A 19,129-nucleotide genomic window follows, 5' to 3' on the forward strand; every position below is an offset into this window, starting at 1 on the left:
TTTAACGACCACGCCATATCGTCTTTCGTCTTCCTCGTCCAAACGCTTAACTCTTTTTTCATAAATCTCAAGTGTACCCACTTGACCCATAATGATTCTTGTTTTCTTTCGATAGCCCATAGGTGCTTGTACGTAACCACTTTGTTCCATTCGATGCAACTTTTCAAATCGATGCAGCTTTTCAAATCGATGCATCCCCCATCTTTTGGTTTGTAAACATCCGATCACTTGACTTTCTTTCCGCCTCGACCTTTGCTGCCCCATATAAAGTTACGCATAAGAGTATCAAGTTTTTCATTACCTTTTTTGAGAGTACGATTTGTTGAGCCCAATAACCGATCACACCCATAACGACGCTTCTCACCAATTCAATCTGGCCCGCGTATGATAATTTCTTTGCTGCCCAACCCATGATGACGTTCTTAACTTTTTTGATTAGTGGTCGACAATGAACGATCTGAATTTGTCTAGCCGTAAGAGGTATCCCCAAGTAACGAACCGAAAAAGAACCCTCGTTAATTCCCATAATGTCGTGGATCTGCGCCTTTGTTTCCTCATCAACTCCACCATAAAATGTCAAACTCTTGTTCACATTAATCATCAAACCTGTAATATTAGAAAAGAAATTGAGTGCATCTTTAACGGTGTTAATGGTATCAACATCAGCGTGCGCAAGTATAAACAAATCATCCGCGAAATATAAATGTGTAATCCCCTCCCTCCTCGCAGAATGGGTGAAATCTGTAATGGCGATTCTTTCGGAATATTGTTAAGATACTCTCAAAGATCTCCATGATCAATACGAAGATAAACGAAGAGAGAGACTCCCTGCCTCACTCCATTTTCACCATTAAAGTAGCCTCCGTGGACGTCGTTGGCACAAATTACAAAATGAGAGGTAGTGATACACTGCATAATCCAATCAATATAAATGCTCGGGAAACCAGAAACAGCAAGAAAATTGTGGATAGTCCCCCATTTGACAGAGTCAAAAGCCTTACAAATATCGATCTTAAACGCAACACTCAAAGATATATTCTTCCTACCATAACCCTTAAGAATATTCTGCATTAGGAGAATGTTATATGATATAGATCTATCGGGGATGAAAGTTGATTGACCTAGACTCACAATTTTAGAAATCACTTTTTGAAAATGTTTAGCAAAATTTTTTGAAATAATCTTATGCACAACATTGCAACACGAGATGGGTCTAAAGTCTTGGATTTTTTCGGGCACGGAGTTTTTAGGGATAAGGTTAAGGATAATGATGTTCCATTGTTTAAGCATCCTCTTATTCCTAAATAACTCTAACACCCCCTCAGTAACGTCATGTCCAACAACGGTCCAATTCTCTTTGAAGAATTCCTCATTGAAACTGTCCGGACCGGGACTTTTATTTTCGTTAATGCTGAACAAAGCCTTCCTAACTTCTTCCCTTGTAACCACCTCAATTAGATCCCGACTATCATCAGTCGATATCCTCTTGTCAACAATCTGGTAGAGTGTGTTAAGATGACTATGTTGTTGCTCGGTTTTTATACCCATAAGACCCCGATAAAATTGGATAGCCAATTTCTGAATTTGATCTTGCCCTTGTGAAAATTCTCCATTGTCTTTCCTAAGTTTATGGACGTTGTTTTGAAGATTCCTAAATGAGTACTTCTGATAGAAAAAAGCAGTGTTCTTATCACCAAGCGAAATCGACTTTTACCTTGCAAATTTCTCCTCCATTGAACTAGGTTTTCTAAACAAAGTTAAGGTAGTTGATTAAAAAATTGTTTATAAGACAAACTTATTGGTAACTGATACATTACATTGTAATACATAAATGGTTATCTTGGATCAATCGAAAATCAATATCTATTTAACAATAATAAAATTATTTGTGATAAAATCGGTTGTTTGCAGTAACGACACAGAAGATTGGGGTGTCTAAAAAAAATATTCTATTTTAGGTTTTATTAAATAAATATAATAATAAATTAACTATTTTAGGTTTTATTAAATAAATATAATAAATTTATATTATTTTTAATAAAAAAAAGATAGTTTAATGAATTAAATAATTTATTAATACATTAGTGACCTAATAATCAATCTTATTGGTTCTGATATTTTTTGGGGGAAAAACGACTTAGCGTTATTTCATTAAAAATTCTCAAAAACGAAAAAAAAAATCACGAGTTTAAGAGATCATTCTAGATAGGCCTAGATTGATTTTAAAGTCGTAACATTCTGAATAAAAGCTAAAAAGCTAAAAACGTAAATTAATTATCTGATTATAATGTTTTCAATTCTAGTGAGTTCAAAAAATGGTAAATTCCAGTCCCTACAGATATTCCAATTCTACTCCGTGCTTAGAATTCTTCTCCACGTTCCCGCGAGGGCGCTGCAATCTGATACAATATTTTTCCATAACTCTTCAACGTTCCTACGAGTTCTGCCATATACCCTTGCATTTCGTTTTTGCCAAATATTACACACCACTACTCCAAAGTCGCACTTGAACACGCTTGTTGCAAATCTATTTCCCTTGGTTTTGAGTAGTGTCGCTTCTTTGATTTCATTCCATTCGCTTGGGAAATTGATCAGCTCCAAACTTTTATAGAATCTGTTCCAAAGCTCCGAAGCAATACAGTAGCTCCCGAATAGGTGATCTATGATTTCTTCATTTCCTCTACATAGAAGACAGCTCGCGTTCAGAATGCTCATATACTTGCTGATACGATCACGAGTGCTGAGTCTTTTCCAGAAGGCGAGCCATAGAATGAACTGGTGTCGAGGGATAATCTTCGTTGACCATACAAGAGGAGCTCATTCTACTTTCTGCGCTTTTTCCAGAGTTACCTCCCATATTTTTCAAGATGGAAAATTATATCTGACATGACAAATTTTTGGGTATCAGGTAATTATTTGAACCAGAACCAGAACCGAATCGAATCTGATATTGCCTTGAAAAATTAGGTATTCAAATAACCCGAATTTTTTGTTACGAACCGACATATACTCGAACCCGATTTAAGAACTGAATATTTATAAAAATTCATTTACAAAGATATATTTTATAAATTGAACCAAATTTATATACCCATTTGTTTTATAGAGTTTAGAATTTTTGACTTATTAAATATTATTTTTGACCCTTTAATAAATAATTATTTTTAGTTAATAAAAGATAATTATTTTAATATTTGATATTATTAAAAAAGATTAAATTATTGTCTTAAAATATTTAAATAGGAAGAATTATAACTATAATATGAAAATTATATTATTTTTAAAAGGTAATAAAAAATATTACTAACAAACTTAAATTTTGAATTAAAAGTATTAAAAAAAAATACAAAAATTAAATATGATTTCATTTAATTATAAAATTTTAAACTTTCAATACATCTGTATTATTATTTATAAAGAATGAAAATATTGTAAATCTAATGAAATTAAACCTACTTATCTTGAAATGAATGAACATAGAAGAAAATTGTTGTAGTAGAATAATGGAAACCTAACCCTAGTGAATATATTTTTCTCTGAAACCTGCAAAAGATTGAAGAAGAATCTGAATTTATTTATTTGTTGATTGTTGTCTCTGTAATCGTTGCAAGGTAAAACGTCTCTTCTTCTTCATTCATCTCTTATCTCTGTAGAAGTTTAGAGCAAGTGTTAGAACTTTAGTGCTATCTATATACAGAAATAGGTCAAGTTACGCTTATGGTGTTTAATTCCACAGAAATTGAAATCTATGGTGCTGAATGCCAAGGCGATGCATTAACAGTTCTTGAGTTTTGTTTCGTCCTGTTTTAATTTCACATAAATTGAATTCATTGATGATATTTCAGTTCTTCAACCATAAGCTTAGGGCTTTTTCTTAGAATGCAAGAATTGAAATAAAATGTGTTTAGGGCTCACTATTAATTGAAGATGAATTAGAGACATTCACTGACAAGTTCATAATGAAGATAACGTGACTAGTTCAAATAATGGAATTGAATTGTTAAATTCACTGAGTTTTCAATGACGAGATTATGGAAAGAAAGATAAGTTATGTTGTAATATGTAGAATTATCTTTCACCATTGTTGTTATTGCAAACATGTAATTAAACCTGCTTGTATAGATGGCCAGATGGGATGCGATATTGTCACTCCCTGTACAGAATCCACCAACTTTAGAGTTCTCTTCAAACGATATTGTTTGGTCGAGAGTGGAAGGTTGGCGTGATAACCTAGACAGAGTTGCCCTAATCCCATTTGCCAGAGTAGATGATTTTGTTCAGGGAGAATCAAACAACAGTAATTGCCCTACGAGATTCCATGTTGAAGCAAGAAGGCGTAGATCGCCAAAATCGAACTGCAAGCCAAAGGTTGATGGAATTCTTGAGTATATCCTGTATGGTTTCAATCCGATTGAACATACTTTAACCAAATTATTCCTTTTAAATTGATTGATTGATCGTTTTGTATTTATATATATATGTACATAGGTATTGGTGCTCATTCGGACCAGATGACCATAGAAAGGGTGGTTTGGTTAGACCAAGCAGGAACACTTATATCCCTAAAAAGAAATCTGTTGGACGGCCAAGTACAAAGAGAGGCTGCACTTGTCATTTTATTGTGAAACGTTTAATAGCTGAACCATCTGTAGCACTTGTGATTTACAATCAGGATAAACATGTGGATAAAAAAGGTTCACACTGTCATGGCCCGCAGGATAAGATGTCAGTTGGTACTCGTGCTATGTTTGCCCCATATATATCGGAGGATCTTCGTTTACGAATCATGTCACTATTATATGTTGGAGTGCCTGTAGAAACTATAATGCAAAGGCACAGTGAATCTGTTGAAAGTCAAGGTGGGCCGAGCAATCGTGATGATCTTTTAGCTCATAGATATGTTCGTATTCAGGAGAGGAATATTCGTCGTTCTAAATATGAATTGGATCCCGATGATGCTGTTAGTATCAATATGTGGGTTGAAAGCCATCAGAATCAAGTTTTCTTTTATGAAGATTTCTCTGATTCCAATCCTTTCGCTGTGGGTATTCAAACTGAGTGGCAGTTGCAACAAATGATAAAATTTGGTAACCGTAGTCTTCTGGCATCTGATTCGAGATTTGGATCGTATAAATTGAAGGTATCAAATGCTTTTTTATGCAATTGTTATCTTTTTATGACTACCTCTAACTTGTTCCACAGTATTCAATTCACAGTCTTGTGGTTTTCAACTCGGAGAATAAGGCTATACCCGTGGCATGGGTACTGACTTCGAGATTATCTAGTGGTGATACTGTTAGGTGGATGAGGGCTCTTTGCAATAGAGTTCATACAAAAGATCCTTCATGGAAATTGGCTGGATTCATAATTGATGACCCTGTAGCTGACATTCAAGCAATCAGGTTTGCTATTATTTCTCTCTGACCTCGCTTGAGCTACAATTATCAATCAAAATTATACCCTAATTCCCTTTACCCAAATAAGCTGGCTTTTTATAACCTACATCAAAGAAGGTTATTCAAATAATCCCAAATCAAACAAGGCAATAACCATTCATCAAACAAGGCCTTAGGTAAACAAATGCCTCATTCAAGGATAAAATTAAGATAAACTAACATTGATGATGCTTTCAAATGGTAGACTTCTTGTTAAATATGTTGCATTATTTCTCGGGATTTAAATTTTTTGTGAATCTTCTTTAGGGAGGTGTTTCAGTGCTCTGTATTGATATCATTTTGGCGTATCCGTCATGCATTACACAAAAACATAGTTAAGAGATGCTCAGAAGTAGAGATGCGTTCTGCAATCTCAAAATGGTTGGGCCAGGCAGTCAATGAAATCTGTACAGGAAATGGAACTGTACGATTATTCGACGATTTCTTGGAAGATTTTGTCGATAGCTATGACTTCACAGATTACTTTAAGGCTGTTTGGTATCCAAGAATTGGTAAGACACTTTCTTTTTCTCTTTACATACACTAAGAGCTTGGTTTGATGTGGGATTATTTGAAAAAGATAAAAGTAAGGATATTTTGGTATTTTGATTGATGAATGAAGTGATCCGGTTGAAAATAAAGTTTTTTTAGATAACCCAAGATTAAACAAGCTCTAATGAACTATAACTGCCCTAATTTTAAGTTCTTGATTTAGGTTTATGGACAACAGCCCTTAAAAACCTTCCCCTTGCCAGCCTGGAATCTTGTGCAGCAATGGAGTTTTACCATAACCAGATGAAACTTAGATTGTTAAACGATTCCGATTCCAATTCTTATCAACGATCTGATTGGTTAGTCTACAAGTTATCCACTAAAGTTCATTCGTATTTCTGGCTCGACGAATATTCAGGAAAGGACGATTTCCAGCGTTATTGGAAGAACGAACGTTCCTGCGGTCTAACGTCGTGGAATAAATCATTAAAAATCCCTGATTCTGACATCGTGTATGAAAATGACGATACACATGCAAGAGTAATTGATACTGAGGATAAAGATAAGTTTCATATTGTTCGAAACCCGGGATCAGAATTTGCCTTGTGCGACTGCGGGGTTTCCGAAATGGGAAACCTTTGTGAACATGTGTTGAAGATTATTAAGATTTTGAGGAAAAGAGGATTGGCATTGCCTTCTGTTGGAATGGTTCAGTTTAATAAGGCGGTTACTGATTTATTTCAATGTCCACCACACGATTCACTTTTTCGAGATTATGCTGTATCTTTGGCGGTTTGGGTTCAATCTCAGTTAGATCGAAGATATCTGGATGAGAATGAAGAAAATCGAAAGTCTAGTTCTTTGGTTGATCATATTGCTGATAAGGAGTCTTAGTGAAGCTGTAGTAGTGAATTCGAATTCTACAAATGTTGCGAAAAAAATATATGATTTTGTGAGATCAATAGGTCTATAATTGACTGCGGTTACAGAAAACAGCGGAGATGATGCAGATGAAATCGGGTTCAATAACTAGGAAGATTTCTTTTAAACCCGTATACAATATGATGGTTTTTGGCGGATTTCTTGACACTTGATGTAGGTTTTATTTTTTGAAATAATCTGATATTTGTTTTTGTAAAAATTTCTGTTTGGTTAAAAATTGGAATTTTGAGTTTATAATTGACTTAAATATTTGTTATCTACTATCTCTCTTTTTCTTCTACCTTGTTTATCCTACCAAAGTAATGTTTCATTTTGATGGAATGCACACACTGAAGCAAAAACATAATGGTTTAGTGCTAAAACAAATGTTTAGTTTATTTGTTTTTCATCATTCTTTGTCTTGTTTCTAGGATAAACAAAATAATAGTTGATATGGTCACTTAGAAATTGGAATGTTGACCTGTGTCCTTGGATCAATGTTATTTGTATTGATAGACTAGCTCTAACATATATAAAAGCCCAATTTGGTCTTTATTTTTTACTTCTTTGTTTGTTAAATAATCACATTTGTGTTTCTAACAACAGTTGTATGGCAAGTGTAAGTCATAAATTTCAGTCTTAATATTATTAAGACCTAATGTTAGAAACTCATACCATCTTTTGACGACGAAAAAAAAAAAAAAAACTCATACCATCTTAATCTAAGAATCAACCTTCACATTTGATTAACAAAATTAATTTTACTTACAAGAATGATACTAGTTATATTATATATATTATAATAAAAAACATCTATTTTAATCGCAATCAAAATAATGAATGCGGAATGTTGTAGTGTTTGGTCATCTATAGTTAAAGATAATACAGGAAACGAATATGGGGAACGAATTCATCAGCGAATCCCCGTGGCATGACATATAGGTAAAAAAATAATTATTTTTACTTTCTTTTTCCACATAGGATAATTCTCCTTCATTTCAAACTCTCTCTCATTTTATCTCAAACCTTTTCTCTCTTCAATCTATCTTCTCCGCTCAAACTCCCACTCATTTCCGCTAAAACCCTTCCTCTCTTTAATCTATCTCCGCTCAAACTCCCTTTTATTTCCGCTAAAACCCTAACCCTAAGTATCTACTGCTATTCAAACGAAATCCGCTCAAACCCTAATCCTAAGTATCCGCTGCTCTTCAAACGGAATCCACTCAAACCCTAATCATAAATATATGCTGCTCTTCAAACGGTATCCGCTTCTATGCTTCTTCTATTCAACTTCTTCTTCTTCAAACGTTATTCAACTTCATCTTCTTTAAACGTTATTCAATTTTTTCTTCTTCTCTTATCTATAAAATGTTTCCTTCTACAAACTCTAAGTATTTTGTTACTAATTAGCATCTGGTTATTGTCACAGTAAATATGTCAACAATAGCATTATGTCAACAATGACAAAGAAGAACAGTAAGACTTTAGGTAAAAGGAAAGTTTCAGATAAAGATGAAAGGTAACAAGAACTTATCGTTGTTGTACTGTTTTCATTAATGTGTTGTAATGTATCGTATACGATGTTGCATCTGTGTCATATATTGTGTTGTCTCTTGTTGATAAATATTTAGCTTAAACTGTTAATATTTTGTTGTCTTGTGTGTTAAACTATGTTGTCATGTGTTTTTAGTTATGTTGTTCTATGTAAATTACAATACTAGTGTCTTTTTTTTTTATTTTGCAGAAGATTTAGTGGGGTGGTATATAACAGAAGATTAACTATAAAAATGTTGCTTGCTCTGACTCCTACTAGTGTTTGCAAAGGCTGCTTCTAAATCCAATACCACAACTCCATCAAAAACAATACAGCTTGCGAGAAGAAATTTGATTCGGGGTAAAAGGAGGCTAATAACTTTTTCGTTAACGACCTACCCAAAAGGACTATACCATCTTGTTCGAGAGTTGACGGACCTATAGAAACAAGCTGTGAGAGATATAAGATTCGGTTCAATGCTCTCATTGAGCGTCTCTAAATGTCCCACGAAATTGTCACTTCACCTCCTGAAGACTTTCAAACCCAACAAAAGTTGGTTGCCATTAAGCAATGGGGAGAGACTAAGAATAAACGAAGAGGATGTCTATAACGTTCTGAATCTCTCTCAATGTGACATTGCAATCGAGGAGTTGATAGGGAAATATGAAGACTCTGAATCACCGGAATATATCAAAGTACTAAGGGCATGGAGGTCAAGATGGGTGGGGCAACCAAATAGAGGAGTTCCTTCAACAATATGCATGCCAAATTTATGGTTCACAGTGCAGTCATCACGGAATTGTTCTTCCAATTTTTCGGCTTCTATGGTTCTTGGAACCTGTTGTGCATCGGAAAAACAATTCTGTGATGACTGCACTATGACCATAAATTTGGCATGCATGTTGTTGAAAGAGCTCCTCTATTCGGTTGGCCCACCCATCTTGACCTCAATGCCCTCAGTACTTTGATATATTCCGGTGATTCTGAGTCTTCATATTTTCTATCGACTCTTCGATTGTAATGTCACATCGGGGGAGATTTAGAACATTATAGACATCCTTTTCGTCTATTCTTAGTCTCTCCCCGTTGTTTAATGGCAACCAACTCTTGTTGGGTTTGAAAGTCTTCAAGATGTGAAGTGACAATTTTGTGAGACATTTAGAGACGCTCAATGAGAGAATTGATCCGAATTCTATATCCCTCACAACTTGTTTTCGTAGGTCTGTCAGCTCTTGAACAAGATGGTATAGTCCTTTTGGGTAGGTTCTTAACAAAAAAGTTATTGGGCTCTTTTTACCCCCAATCAAAATTTTCTCGTAGGTTGTATTGTTTTTTATGAAGTTGTGGTCTTGAATTTAGAAGCAGCCTTCGCAAGCCTAGTAGGGGGTCAGAGCGAGTAACACTCTTGTTGGTAATCTTCCTGTTATATAACACTCCACTAAATTTTTTACAAAATAAAAAAGAAGGCACTAGTATTGTAATCGACATAAGACAACATAACTAAAACACATTACAACATAGTCTAACACACAATAAAATAACAAAATATTAACAATTTAAGCTAAATATTTATCAACAAGGGACAACACAGTATATGACACAAATACAACATCGTATACGACACATGACAACACATTAATGAAAACAGTACAACAACGATAAGTTACTGTTATCTTTCATCTTTATCTGAAACTTTTCTTTTATCTAAAGTCTTAGTGTTCTTTTCTGTGATTGTTGACATATTTACTGAGACAATAACCCGGTACTAATTAGTAACAAAATACTTAAAATAACAAATCTCTAAACTGGTCCGTTTAAACCATAATTTAAAATATAGATTTTTTTCTTCTTCAAAATTTTCATTTAAAACATATTAAGTAAACATTAAAAGAAAATTAAAAAAATTAATTAATTGAAAAAATTATGTGTTTCTTCATTTCGGAATCCAGGAAGGTGGCGATGCGGCGGCGGCGGAAATAAGTGAAGTTCTACCGTCTCTCTTCCTTCCGATTGCACACAAATCTTCCTTCATCAAAATGAGTGGAACGATATCGGAAATCACAGATCTCTTCTCTCGATTAGCTACTGATCTTGAATTGTTGAATTTACCAGAGATAAACGATCGCCAACAATCCCTTGACCTCTCAATCTCCAAGATCAACCAATCACTTAACCTAATCGACCATTCTCACAACACTGTTTTGGACACCTTACTCTCCTTAATGTGCTATACAGCTCCTCAGGTATTTTACTCTTCAATAAACGTAGGTTTTTGAATCAACATGCACTCTTCACACAATTGTTTGCGTCTTCTAGGTTTTTGAATCAACGATTGAATATCTCGTAAACACAATAGTAGCTGTTTTGTCTTCATCTGTTGCTTGTGAGGTTTTCAGAATCCAGAAATCGGAATTCTTAAGAATCGGTTGTGGTTTTTCGTGCCAAGATTCCGCTTCATTACTTGAAGGCAGCATTGATATTCTTGCCAAATTAAGAGGAAATGGTGGGTTTAAGGAGGTCTGCATTTCCTCTTTGCACTCGTATTCATAAATATTAGTTCTTATCTGATTCTAATTGCATGATTTATGATGATGCAGAACGGCTTTCTCATTTACTAGTAACTGCTGTTGTAAAGAGCGTTTCTTTGGCATCTTTATTTCTCTATGGACAAGATATGTTACCTATTCTTGATGAACGATTAAGTGACAGTAGTAGTTCCCACGTTGCTGATCTGCTTAAATACCTACCTAATGACGTATCTTTCAAAGATGAACAAATTCCTTTGAGGTGTTCTATACTATGCTGATTTTACTCCCAAACTGGTTATGATGACTTTATTATGAGTACTGTTTTAAATTTGACCTAATTGCGCAGGTTGCTTTTGTGGAACGTAGATCCAATGATCCTGAAAAATGATGTATCACGGATTTTGCAAGATTATACTTGTAGACCTTTCCTTTCCTGTAGGATGGAATTCTATCACAGAATGGATTGGCGTATGATAGTTGTATGTTTGGTGCTTTCACCAACTATCTTTATAGAGACATGCGCTCTCCTACACAAATGGTTTCTATTGACGTAAGTATCCATCGATTCATTGTTTGTTGGAACATTTGCTGAAGAGATTCTTTGTTTTCTCTTTTTTTACTGCATTTCTTGTTTAAAACTATAGCCATTACTTGCCTCTGTGATTCAACCTATCTCGGGTAGCTTAGTGGTAACAGAATTTAACTAAGAAGTTTATTACCTAGGTTTTATGTTTGATTCTTATTGAAAACACCTAATTTAAGTAGAAGGTTATGACAGTGGGACCCTAGGGATTAGTGAAAACACCCTGATTATAAAAACTAAGCAACAAATAATTAGTAGTTTTGGAAAATGTTTGAACAATAATTTTTTCTTGAAAACCAACTTCTGGTTTAAATATGTTTGGCGAGGACAACCTGCTTCTAAGATGCCTTTGATTTAAAAGAAAACAAGTTTTTTTAGTGAATTTACTCACTGCATTATTGTTATTTTTTTGGATAGAACTCATTTTGCTTTCTAGACTTGCATTAAAGACTCACTTTGCTTCCTTTACTTTTAAAAGTTGGCTACTTTCTGTTCTCAGTTCTTGTTAACTCTGTTAGGTTCCTTTATCTAAATCGTTGGCTAAAATACATCAGGATCAAGACATTAAAGGATAAGTATTTTGAGCACCAGTTAAGGAAGCAAAATGAACTTTTGATGCAAGTTGAGGAAGCAAAACGAGGTCTTGATACAAGTTGAAAACAAAAATGAAACTTTTCCTATTATTTTCATAGTGAGGGTTAAAATGTCAAACAATATAAGTAGTATAATGATATGATAGTTAACGAAATTTCAACACCAGTAGCAAAAGCATGTAAATTTACTTGTTAAATCTTCCAGCATCCTATGTTTCCTTTTTGTTGTTTCATCAGGGATTAAATATGAAACATAAAACTGACCTTGTGATGGTTCTTGTTACAATACATTATGTGGACTATACACAGAAGCATCTGAAAGTCAAATGTTTCTGAATTCTATATGTGAATAAAATTTATCTTATCCATGTTCATCTTTGTCTACATATAACAGGGGCTCGGCTTCTGTATTAGATCTTCAAAGCCAACTGATCTCAACATTATTGGACGTTCTTTCAAGACCTATGTGGTGGGGCTTGTCGGAGAAAATAGGATTGAAACTGTCTTTTCCTTGTGCATACTTTCCTCATGACCCCAATTTGCTGAAAACTTTAAGTGGACCACTATCTTGCGAAGCTTTTCAGAAGTTATTAGCTTATCATATGGACAAACCAAAGTGTAGGCATAGGTCCTCAGAGGCAACTGCAATAGATGTTCTTGAGATTTCATTGATAAACTACAAATCACCATGGTATGTTTTTTTCTTTCTGTTTTTTAGTCAAGAAAGGCATTATTTTTGGAAACACTTTTTATTTTTGTTTTTGTTTGGGGATCTGAATCACAATAAAATAACATCTTGAAACTAAACATAGCCAGATACATATTCAAAAAAATATTTCATTTCTGGATCCTGATACAAAGCAGATTCAAAAAGCGTTACATATTCAAAAAATATTTAATTTTCGGATCCAGATTCAAAAAGTGTTTCCTAACGGACCGGTAAAAATAGACTAATATTCAAACATAAACTTTCTCAAGATGTATGAACTTTGTATTAATAAAGTTGGCGCAAAAGCGACTTCTTGCAATGCAGACTGTAACTCAAAGTCATTTCACATCCAAGGGAGGAAATTATGGTCAAATTAGAATATCAAACCCAATGAAACACCAAAAATACTATCTATGCCTTTTCCCCTTTCTTTTTATTTTTAATCGGATTTAGAATGAGATTCATATTGGAGTCAATTATGCATTATAAGTTATAACTTGTTTGATGTGGATTATTTGAAATTATTTTCAAATAAACCACTATCTCATCAACAATCACTTCCTCAATCCCAAGGTTCAAAATATTAACCAAATTATCCTTATTTTACGTTTAAACATTTAAAAATACTAAAGACTAAAGATATTTAAGCCATTTTATTCAAATAAATCATTTTGACATCAAACAAATTTTATTTTCCAAAGAATAAAATTATTTTTATATAATTCTGTATCAAACTTGATCTCTTAAGACTTAAATAGATTAATATTGCACTCAGTTCTTTTATTAACTACTTCAACAAGGCTTGAATTTACAATTGGCTGTGTGTAACAGGGCTTTGGCAATGAACTTCCCAGATTGGTTCTTTTTGGCATCATCATTACTATTTGCTGAGAAAGATTTTGTAAACCATATTTGTTGCAAGGACAAGCAAGTTGACGATAATGAACATGTCTGTTGTTCGGCTGGACAAGCAGCTAGATACATTACGTGGCTTCTAAACCCCATCAACGAACATAATCAGGAACTACTTTGTAAAGGTCTGACTCGAATATCTGAAACTTGGGTTCTTAAGAAATTCTCGAGTCAAGCCTCCTGTGTGAAGAAAGTCAAGAAAGCAAAACTCTACAAAGACACGAATAATCTGGAATATGATGTGAAAACTATTCAACTATGGCTAAGGGAATTTAACGACATGTACATTGAATGTCGCGACAGTAATTCTCGCGGAAACTTGCTGTTCAGGAGAATTCCTTTAGGAATCGTGATAGGTTTCTCTGGCAGAGTAAGTGAAGATGAATGTTTATTACTCCTACATTACGCCGCAACTGGTAAAATTTGGGACTCAGGTAGCTCAACTAACCTCGGTCAGGGGAGAGAAGCTGTGGCTGGAGCCGGGCTCGTGTTCTACTTAAGTGACGTGGTGGAGAACATGTCTGATTCGTTGTTTGATGAACCAGATACTGCGACGAGTTTTGTTTCGCGGTTCAAACTAAGGGCCTCCAGGTATTTGTTTAATTGTGTGAAGAGAATAATTAAAATGGAAAATGGCGAGGAAGGTGATGGATTTATAATGCTTAGGGATCTTCAGAACAGGCTAATGAGATGGAGATGTTTAGGGCTTGAAGTATTTAAAGGTTCTAGTGATTTGGATAATGTTCTTGCTGCTCTGCATCATAAATTATCATCATAACATATTTTTTCTTGTAAACACACATATTAGGATAGGATTTAAGAAAATGTATGTACAATATGGTTGTTACATTTGGAATGAATGACCAATTGATATTTGATTATTTTCTTTTGTCATCCAGAATAAAACTTGATATTTGATCTATTTTTCTAAATATATTTGTTTTATATAACTAAGTTTCAAATATTATATTTTGTAATTATAATATAAACTTTTATTAAATTATATTAAATTATTTTATGTTTTATTTTATTTATAATATTCAAGTAATATTCTTTATTTATTTCAAAATTTAAAAGATATATATATATATATATATATTATACATAATATTAAAAAAAAATTATATTAGTGTTTTTATAAATAATAAAAGATTGAAAAGAGATAAATTATTAAATAATATTAGATGATAGGTATAATTAAAAATTAAAGACAAATTGATATGTATCATATTTTGAATGTGACATGTCAAATTATTCACTTTAAAATCGTTACAAATCTTTACTCATTTTTAAAATACTGTTTTCTTTTATAACAATTATATTTTAAATAAAAAATATTATTATAACTGATTTTTATGAATAATTATTTAACGGTAAAAAGAGGAGAAAAAAACTGTATAGTCTTTCGTTTATATATTATATATTTCATTACCGACTAAATATAAAAACTGCTTTTTATATATATATATATATATATTATATATTAACCGCCTAAAAGAGGAGAAAGAAACTGTACGTATAGTCTGAAGATTATATAATATATATATTTTCCCGCCAACTATATCGTTTGGTTTGTTTTCCTCTGAAAACCGACTACTACACTGATTCAAGGGAAGCCAAGATGAAGTTCTCGATTTATCATTTTCAAATAATCCTTCTCCTCCATCTATTCCGATTTCAATCGGTTTTCTCTCAGTCGTCAACCGACTCCAATAGACCTCCGCCTGATCCACGCCTATTTCCAGGTATCATCACTCTCGCTATTTTCTCTGTTGTATGTTGTTCTCATCCAACCCTATTCCATCTATCAATCGCTCTTTTCTCATTTCTCTGTATGTATCTTGCTCCTATGTTCATCTACTTTATGCATATCATAAGGATGATCTATCTATTCTTTTGAAGAAAATTTTATAGTCAACTTACTTACTTACATGATCAATTAACTAAGGAATTGTATTCTTAATTTCTCAGATCTGAACTGTATAAGAAATAATTTGTATGGATCTAGGTTTATCTCTTTCATGGCTGAAAAGGTAAAATGAACTTTGGAATTGAATTCGTTCATAGGTTTAATTCTGAAATTCGTTCAAGTTTCATGAACTATATGAGAAATGATTCGGCAACAAGTTATTTCAGAATCTAATCAGATCTGTATAAGATATAATTTATTTGGATCTAGGTTATCTCTACTGGCAGTAAGGATGTTTAATTCTGAATTTCGCCGTTCAGGCAAGTTATTTCAGAATCTATCATCATATATTTAGGATAAAATCACTTTTAACTTTCTGATTTTTACTGTATATTATTTAGAATAGATTCCATGGGATATGCATATGAATGTTTTGATGTTTAAATTTCAGCTGATCATCATTTTAAGGATAGTGTTCCAAGGCTTTCAAAACCTCTAGTTAGGGATGACAGAGTTTACAGTTGTTCCGGAAGGAATTTGCTTTCTTTTGAGAGCAATGGCATCATTGCCTGGACCCTCAATCTCAATTATACATGCAATCTCGGAATAGCTCCAGTTCATGGAGGTTCAAATAAGGTATAACTAATTTAGCAGGTTCTTTTTAAAAAAGAAATCAAAATTATGGAAAGCAACTGTTTTGTAGATCTATTTGGTTGCGCAAAATAGGGTACTGAAAGTCAATCCACTTAATATGGGGACTTCAGAATCTTCCATAGAAATTCTTTTTGGTCCAGAGGCAGGAGGAGAAGAGAATGAAATTGTGGGCCTCGCTGTAAATACACTGAGCTCAACTGTGATCATCAATGTTAAAAACAGGGGACTTTTGGCATACGGATTAAATGGGAAGTTACGATGGAACACTGGACCGATACAATATCGATTCGGTTATCGTCAAGGTTGCGTGAAAAATGAGACAGATTGTTATTTCGCTTCAAGCCCAGTAATTGATCATTGTGAAGCAAGTGTATATGTAAGTTCTGCATTAACTGTTTCCATTTATATTTTCTGATACTAAATTTGATGAAGAATTGTGTAAGTGAGACTCTTTTCTCATACAGATGTCAAATAATGAAGGAGAGCTATATGCTCTTGCTATCCGCCACCCCCATTTCAAATGGATTCAGGATTTGAGCTCAGTTGATAAATCATTCACTATTACTCCAGGAAACAACGGGCGTTTGTACATTACTTTCCCTTCAAAGGCTCTTGTACTGGCAATTGATGCATACAATGGAACAGTTCTCTGGCAAAAGAATGTTGGTCCATTAAGTTCTGCAGACTTTACCCCAACAGTTGATTCCAATGGTGAATATCCACTAACTTCTTCCTTTATTATTTTTAAATAATATTGTTACATGTATATTATTTAAAGTTAGGTTATTTGAGTACAAAGAACATTAGAGATATAAATATTTAATTTATCATATTACAGGTTGGATCTCTTTTGGTTCACTAGATGGGTTCCTCTACTCATTTTCTCCATTTGGGATTCTCAAAAGGTTCCCTAAATCAGACAAACAAGATTATGTAATCCAGGTAAGCCCGTCACTTGATTGCTCGGGTTATGGTGTTTATTTATCTCAGACGAAGATGCAAGATAAGATTAGCCATGGAATTGGAGTATATAATTACATATCAGCAATGAAACCTATAACTGTTGTGTTCACTTTACTTCTCGTTCCTTCTGGTTTCGTTTACTGGTCTGAAAGCTATCCTGGTAAATTTTCTCATTGGAAACAGTTATTACTTTTGTTTCCAAATGGGATATTTTGAAATATCTGAAGCAGTTTTTTGTTTATCTTTTCAAAATGACAGAATCAAGTCAACTCACATCATTAATCTCTGGGAGTGACTTGAGGCATTTTCTGGTGGATGAAAGGATCCTTCTGGCCTTCATTAGTGCCTCAAGTGAGATTACTTACCTCTCTTAGAAGTTATTTTCGGTGATTCAACTCAGAGTTCTTGAAAGATTTTTTTATTTGATTGCAGAGATGGGTAGTCCACTTCAGTGCCGTAGCACAAGTAACGAAATCTCAAAACTTGATATAAATATATATTAATTCATTATTGAATTGGGTTAGTTTTCTAATAATAGCTCCTTCATTCATACATTGGTTACCAGGTCAAAAACTTTCATCAAGCTGTTCTCTGGCAGAACCCAAACATGATGACATCTACACAGGCAATTCTCATACTTGTCAATCTTTCATAAAAAAATCTCAGTTTTTCTCCTTAAAAAAACCGTATTATGCAGGAAATTCGCGGGCAATTGTGGTGTTTCTGGTATTGGAGTCATTAGTATTGATCCTTTTGGCAATTGGTGTTAGATTCTGTTGCATACTCTGGACAAAGAAGAAGCTTAAAGGTGAACAAGGGCTCGTGAAGTTTCTAGAAAAACGGGTAAAATTAATTATTAAACTCCTAAAACATAACTCTACTGCACCATTATTATTATGTGTGTGTGACATTATTCTAGTACACAGAGATCTCTCCAAATCCAAAAGAAGGCATTCAACAGGACAATCTCAAAGTTAGAAAAGAAGACTGCTGTTGTTTCTGCTACAGAGGAATTAGAAACAGGGGAAAACAAAAGGTTAGAAAAACTGAGCAGTTTGGTTAGAGCAAAAGAAGGTATAGAAAGGAAGTTATTAACAACATACAGCTTGGGAAAGGATAACAACAATAGAAATAATTGGTCAAAACAAAAGACAACTCTGCTTCCGTTTTACAAAGGGAGTTATTCTTTTCCTGATCGGAGTAACATTTTCAATACATTAAGTGATGTCACAACTTCTTCGGAAGAAGGTCAATCTCATGATCATGACGAAGACGACTACGAGTTCTATAACAAGACACATTTAGTAGAGGAGTTTACAACATCTGACGATGATAATGATGATATTGGTTATCATGGTGATTATGATGCAATTGATGATCATCAAGAAATTCGGGAAATATCTGGTTCGAGTTCGAGTGGATTTGGAACACCATTGGCATTTGAGAATGATGATGAGAAGTGGGAGGAAATGCAAAGCGGGAATGGGAGCATAAGGAGGAGGACTTCATGTCCTACTCCTACTACTACTATTATGAAGGATCAAGGTCAGTTTTTACAGTTTTTTAGATATATTTACTTCTGTTAAAACTTTATGCCCTGAAATTTTTCAGGTTTGTTTTGAAGATAGAGCAAGGGAGGACTATTTAAAAAGGTAATTTTAAATGGAAAGAATATACAAATACTTTAATCACTCTATCTTTAATTTAAATGTCATATGTTTAAAATATATATTTCATATTTTTAGTTAATATTTTAATTTATATATATAATTGTTAAAATTAATTATAATTTAGAATAAAATATTTTAAACAAAATAATTATTTGAATATATATATATATATATATATAATATACATTTATAAAACTATTACAATATTTATTAAATAAATATGAAT

At 33.4% G+C, this 19,129-nt stretch overlaps 3 protein-coding genes across 4 annotated transcripts; all 3 read left to right on the forward strand.

The window, feature by feature from the left end:
• Positions 1-4,086: 4,086 nt before the first annotated feature.
• LOC124914189 lies at positions 4,087-7,129 on the forward strand. Of its 2 annotated transcripts, none has more exons than XM_047454688.1 (5): positions 4,087-4,394; positions 4,489-5,140; positions 5,203-5,402; positions 5,703-5,947; positions 6,151-7,129. In XM_047454688.1, the coding sequence occupies exons 1-5, from the start codon at positions 4,123-4,125 to the stop codon at positions 6,819-6,821; spliced, it is 2,040 nt and encodes a 679-aa protein (XP_047310644.1). In that variant the 5' UTR covers positions 4,087-4,122; the 3' UTR covers positions 6,822-7,129. The 2 variants fall into 2 exon arrangements, with proteins under 2 accessions (XP_047310644.1, XP_047310645.1); XM_047454689.1 differs by having other exon boundaries at positions 4,124-4,368.
• A 3,183-nt stretch (positions 7,130-10,312) lies between these two features.
• On the forward strand, positions 10,313-14,538 carry LOC124916020. The gene is made up of 6 exons (XM_047456757.1): positions 10,313-10,625; positions 10,699-10,923; positions 10,967-11,169; positions 11,257-11,460; positions 12,481-12,777; positions 13,627-14,538. The coding sequence occupies exons 1-6, from the start codon at positions 10,419-10,421 to the stop codon at positions 14,483-14,485; spliced, it is 1,995 nt and encodes a 664-aa protein (XP_047312713.1). The 5' UTR covers positions 10,313-10,418; the 3' UTR covers positions 14,486-14,538.
• Positions 14,539-15,818: 1,280 nt separating this feature from the next.
• LOC124916021 (protein GAMETE EXPRESSED 3) lies at positions 15,819-18,857 on the forward strand. The gene is given in 10 exon segments (XM_047456758.1): positions 15,819-15,936; positions 16,068-16,270; positions 16,320-16,646; positions 16,735-16,981; positions 17,109-17,415; positions 17,499-17,584; positions 17,666-17,698; positions 17,799-17,858; positions 17,931-18,076; positions 18,160-18,857. Coding segments are annotated over 10 exon segments (2,187 nt in total). The 3' UTR covers positions 18,820-18,857.
• The last annotated feature ends 272 nt before the right edge of the window (positions 18,858-19,129 follow it).

This window comes from Impatiens glandulifera, chromosome 9, assembly GCF_907164915.1.
Source record: "Impatiens glandulifera chromosome 9, dImpGla2.1, whole genome shotgun sequence".
NCBI lineage: Eukaryota > Viridiplantae > Streptophyta > Magnoliopsida > Ericales > Balsaminaceae > Impatiens > Impatiens glandulifera.

Bases quoted from the DNA above. Each gene is read 5' to 3' on its own strand.
- LOC124914189 (XM_047454688.1), top strand. From the start codon at position 4,123: ATGGCCAGATGGGATGCGATATTGTCACTCCCTGTACAGAATCCACCA. The intron at 4,395-4,488 runs GTATGGTTTCAA...ATATGTACATAG, and splicing joins GGAATTCTTGAGTATATCCT to GTATTGGTGCTCATTCGGAC. The intron at 5,141-5,202 runs GTATCAAATGCT...CTTGTTCCACAG, and splicing joins TTGGATCGTATAAATTGAAG to TATTCAATTCACAGTCTTGT.
- LOC124916020 (XM_047456757.1), top strand. From the start codon at position 10,419: ATGAGTGGAACGATATCGGAAATCACAGATCTCTTCTCTCGATTAGCT. The intron at 10,924-10,966 runs TATTCATAAATA...AATTGCATGATT, and splicing joins GCATTTCCTCTTTGCACTCG to TATGATGATGCAGAACGGCT. The intron at 12,778-13,626 runs GTATGTTTTTTT...TGTGTGTAACAG, and splicing joins ATAAACTACAAATCACCATG to GGCTTTGGCAATGAACTTCC.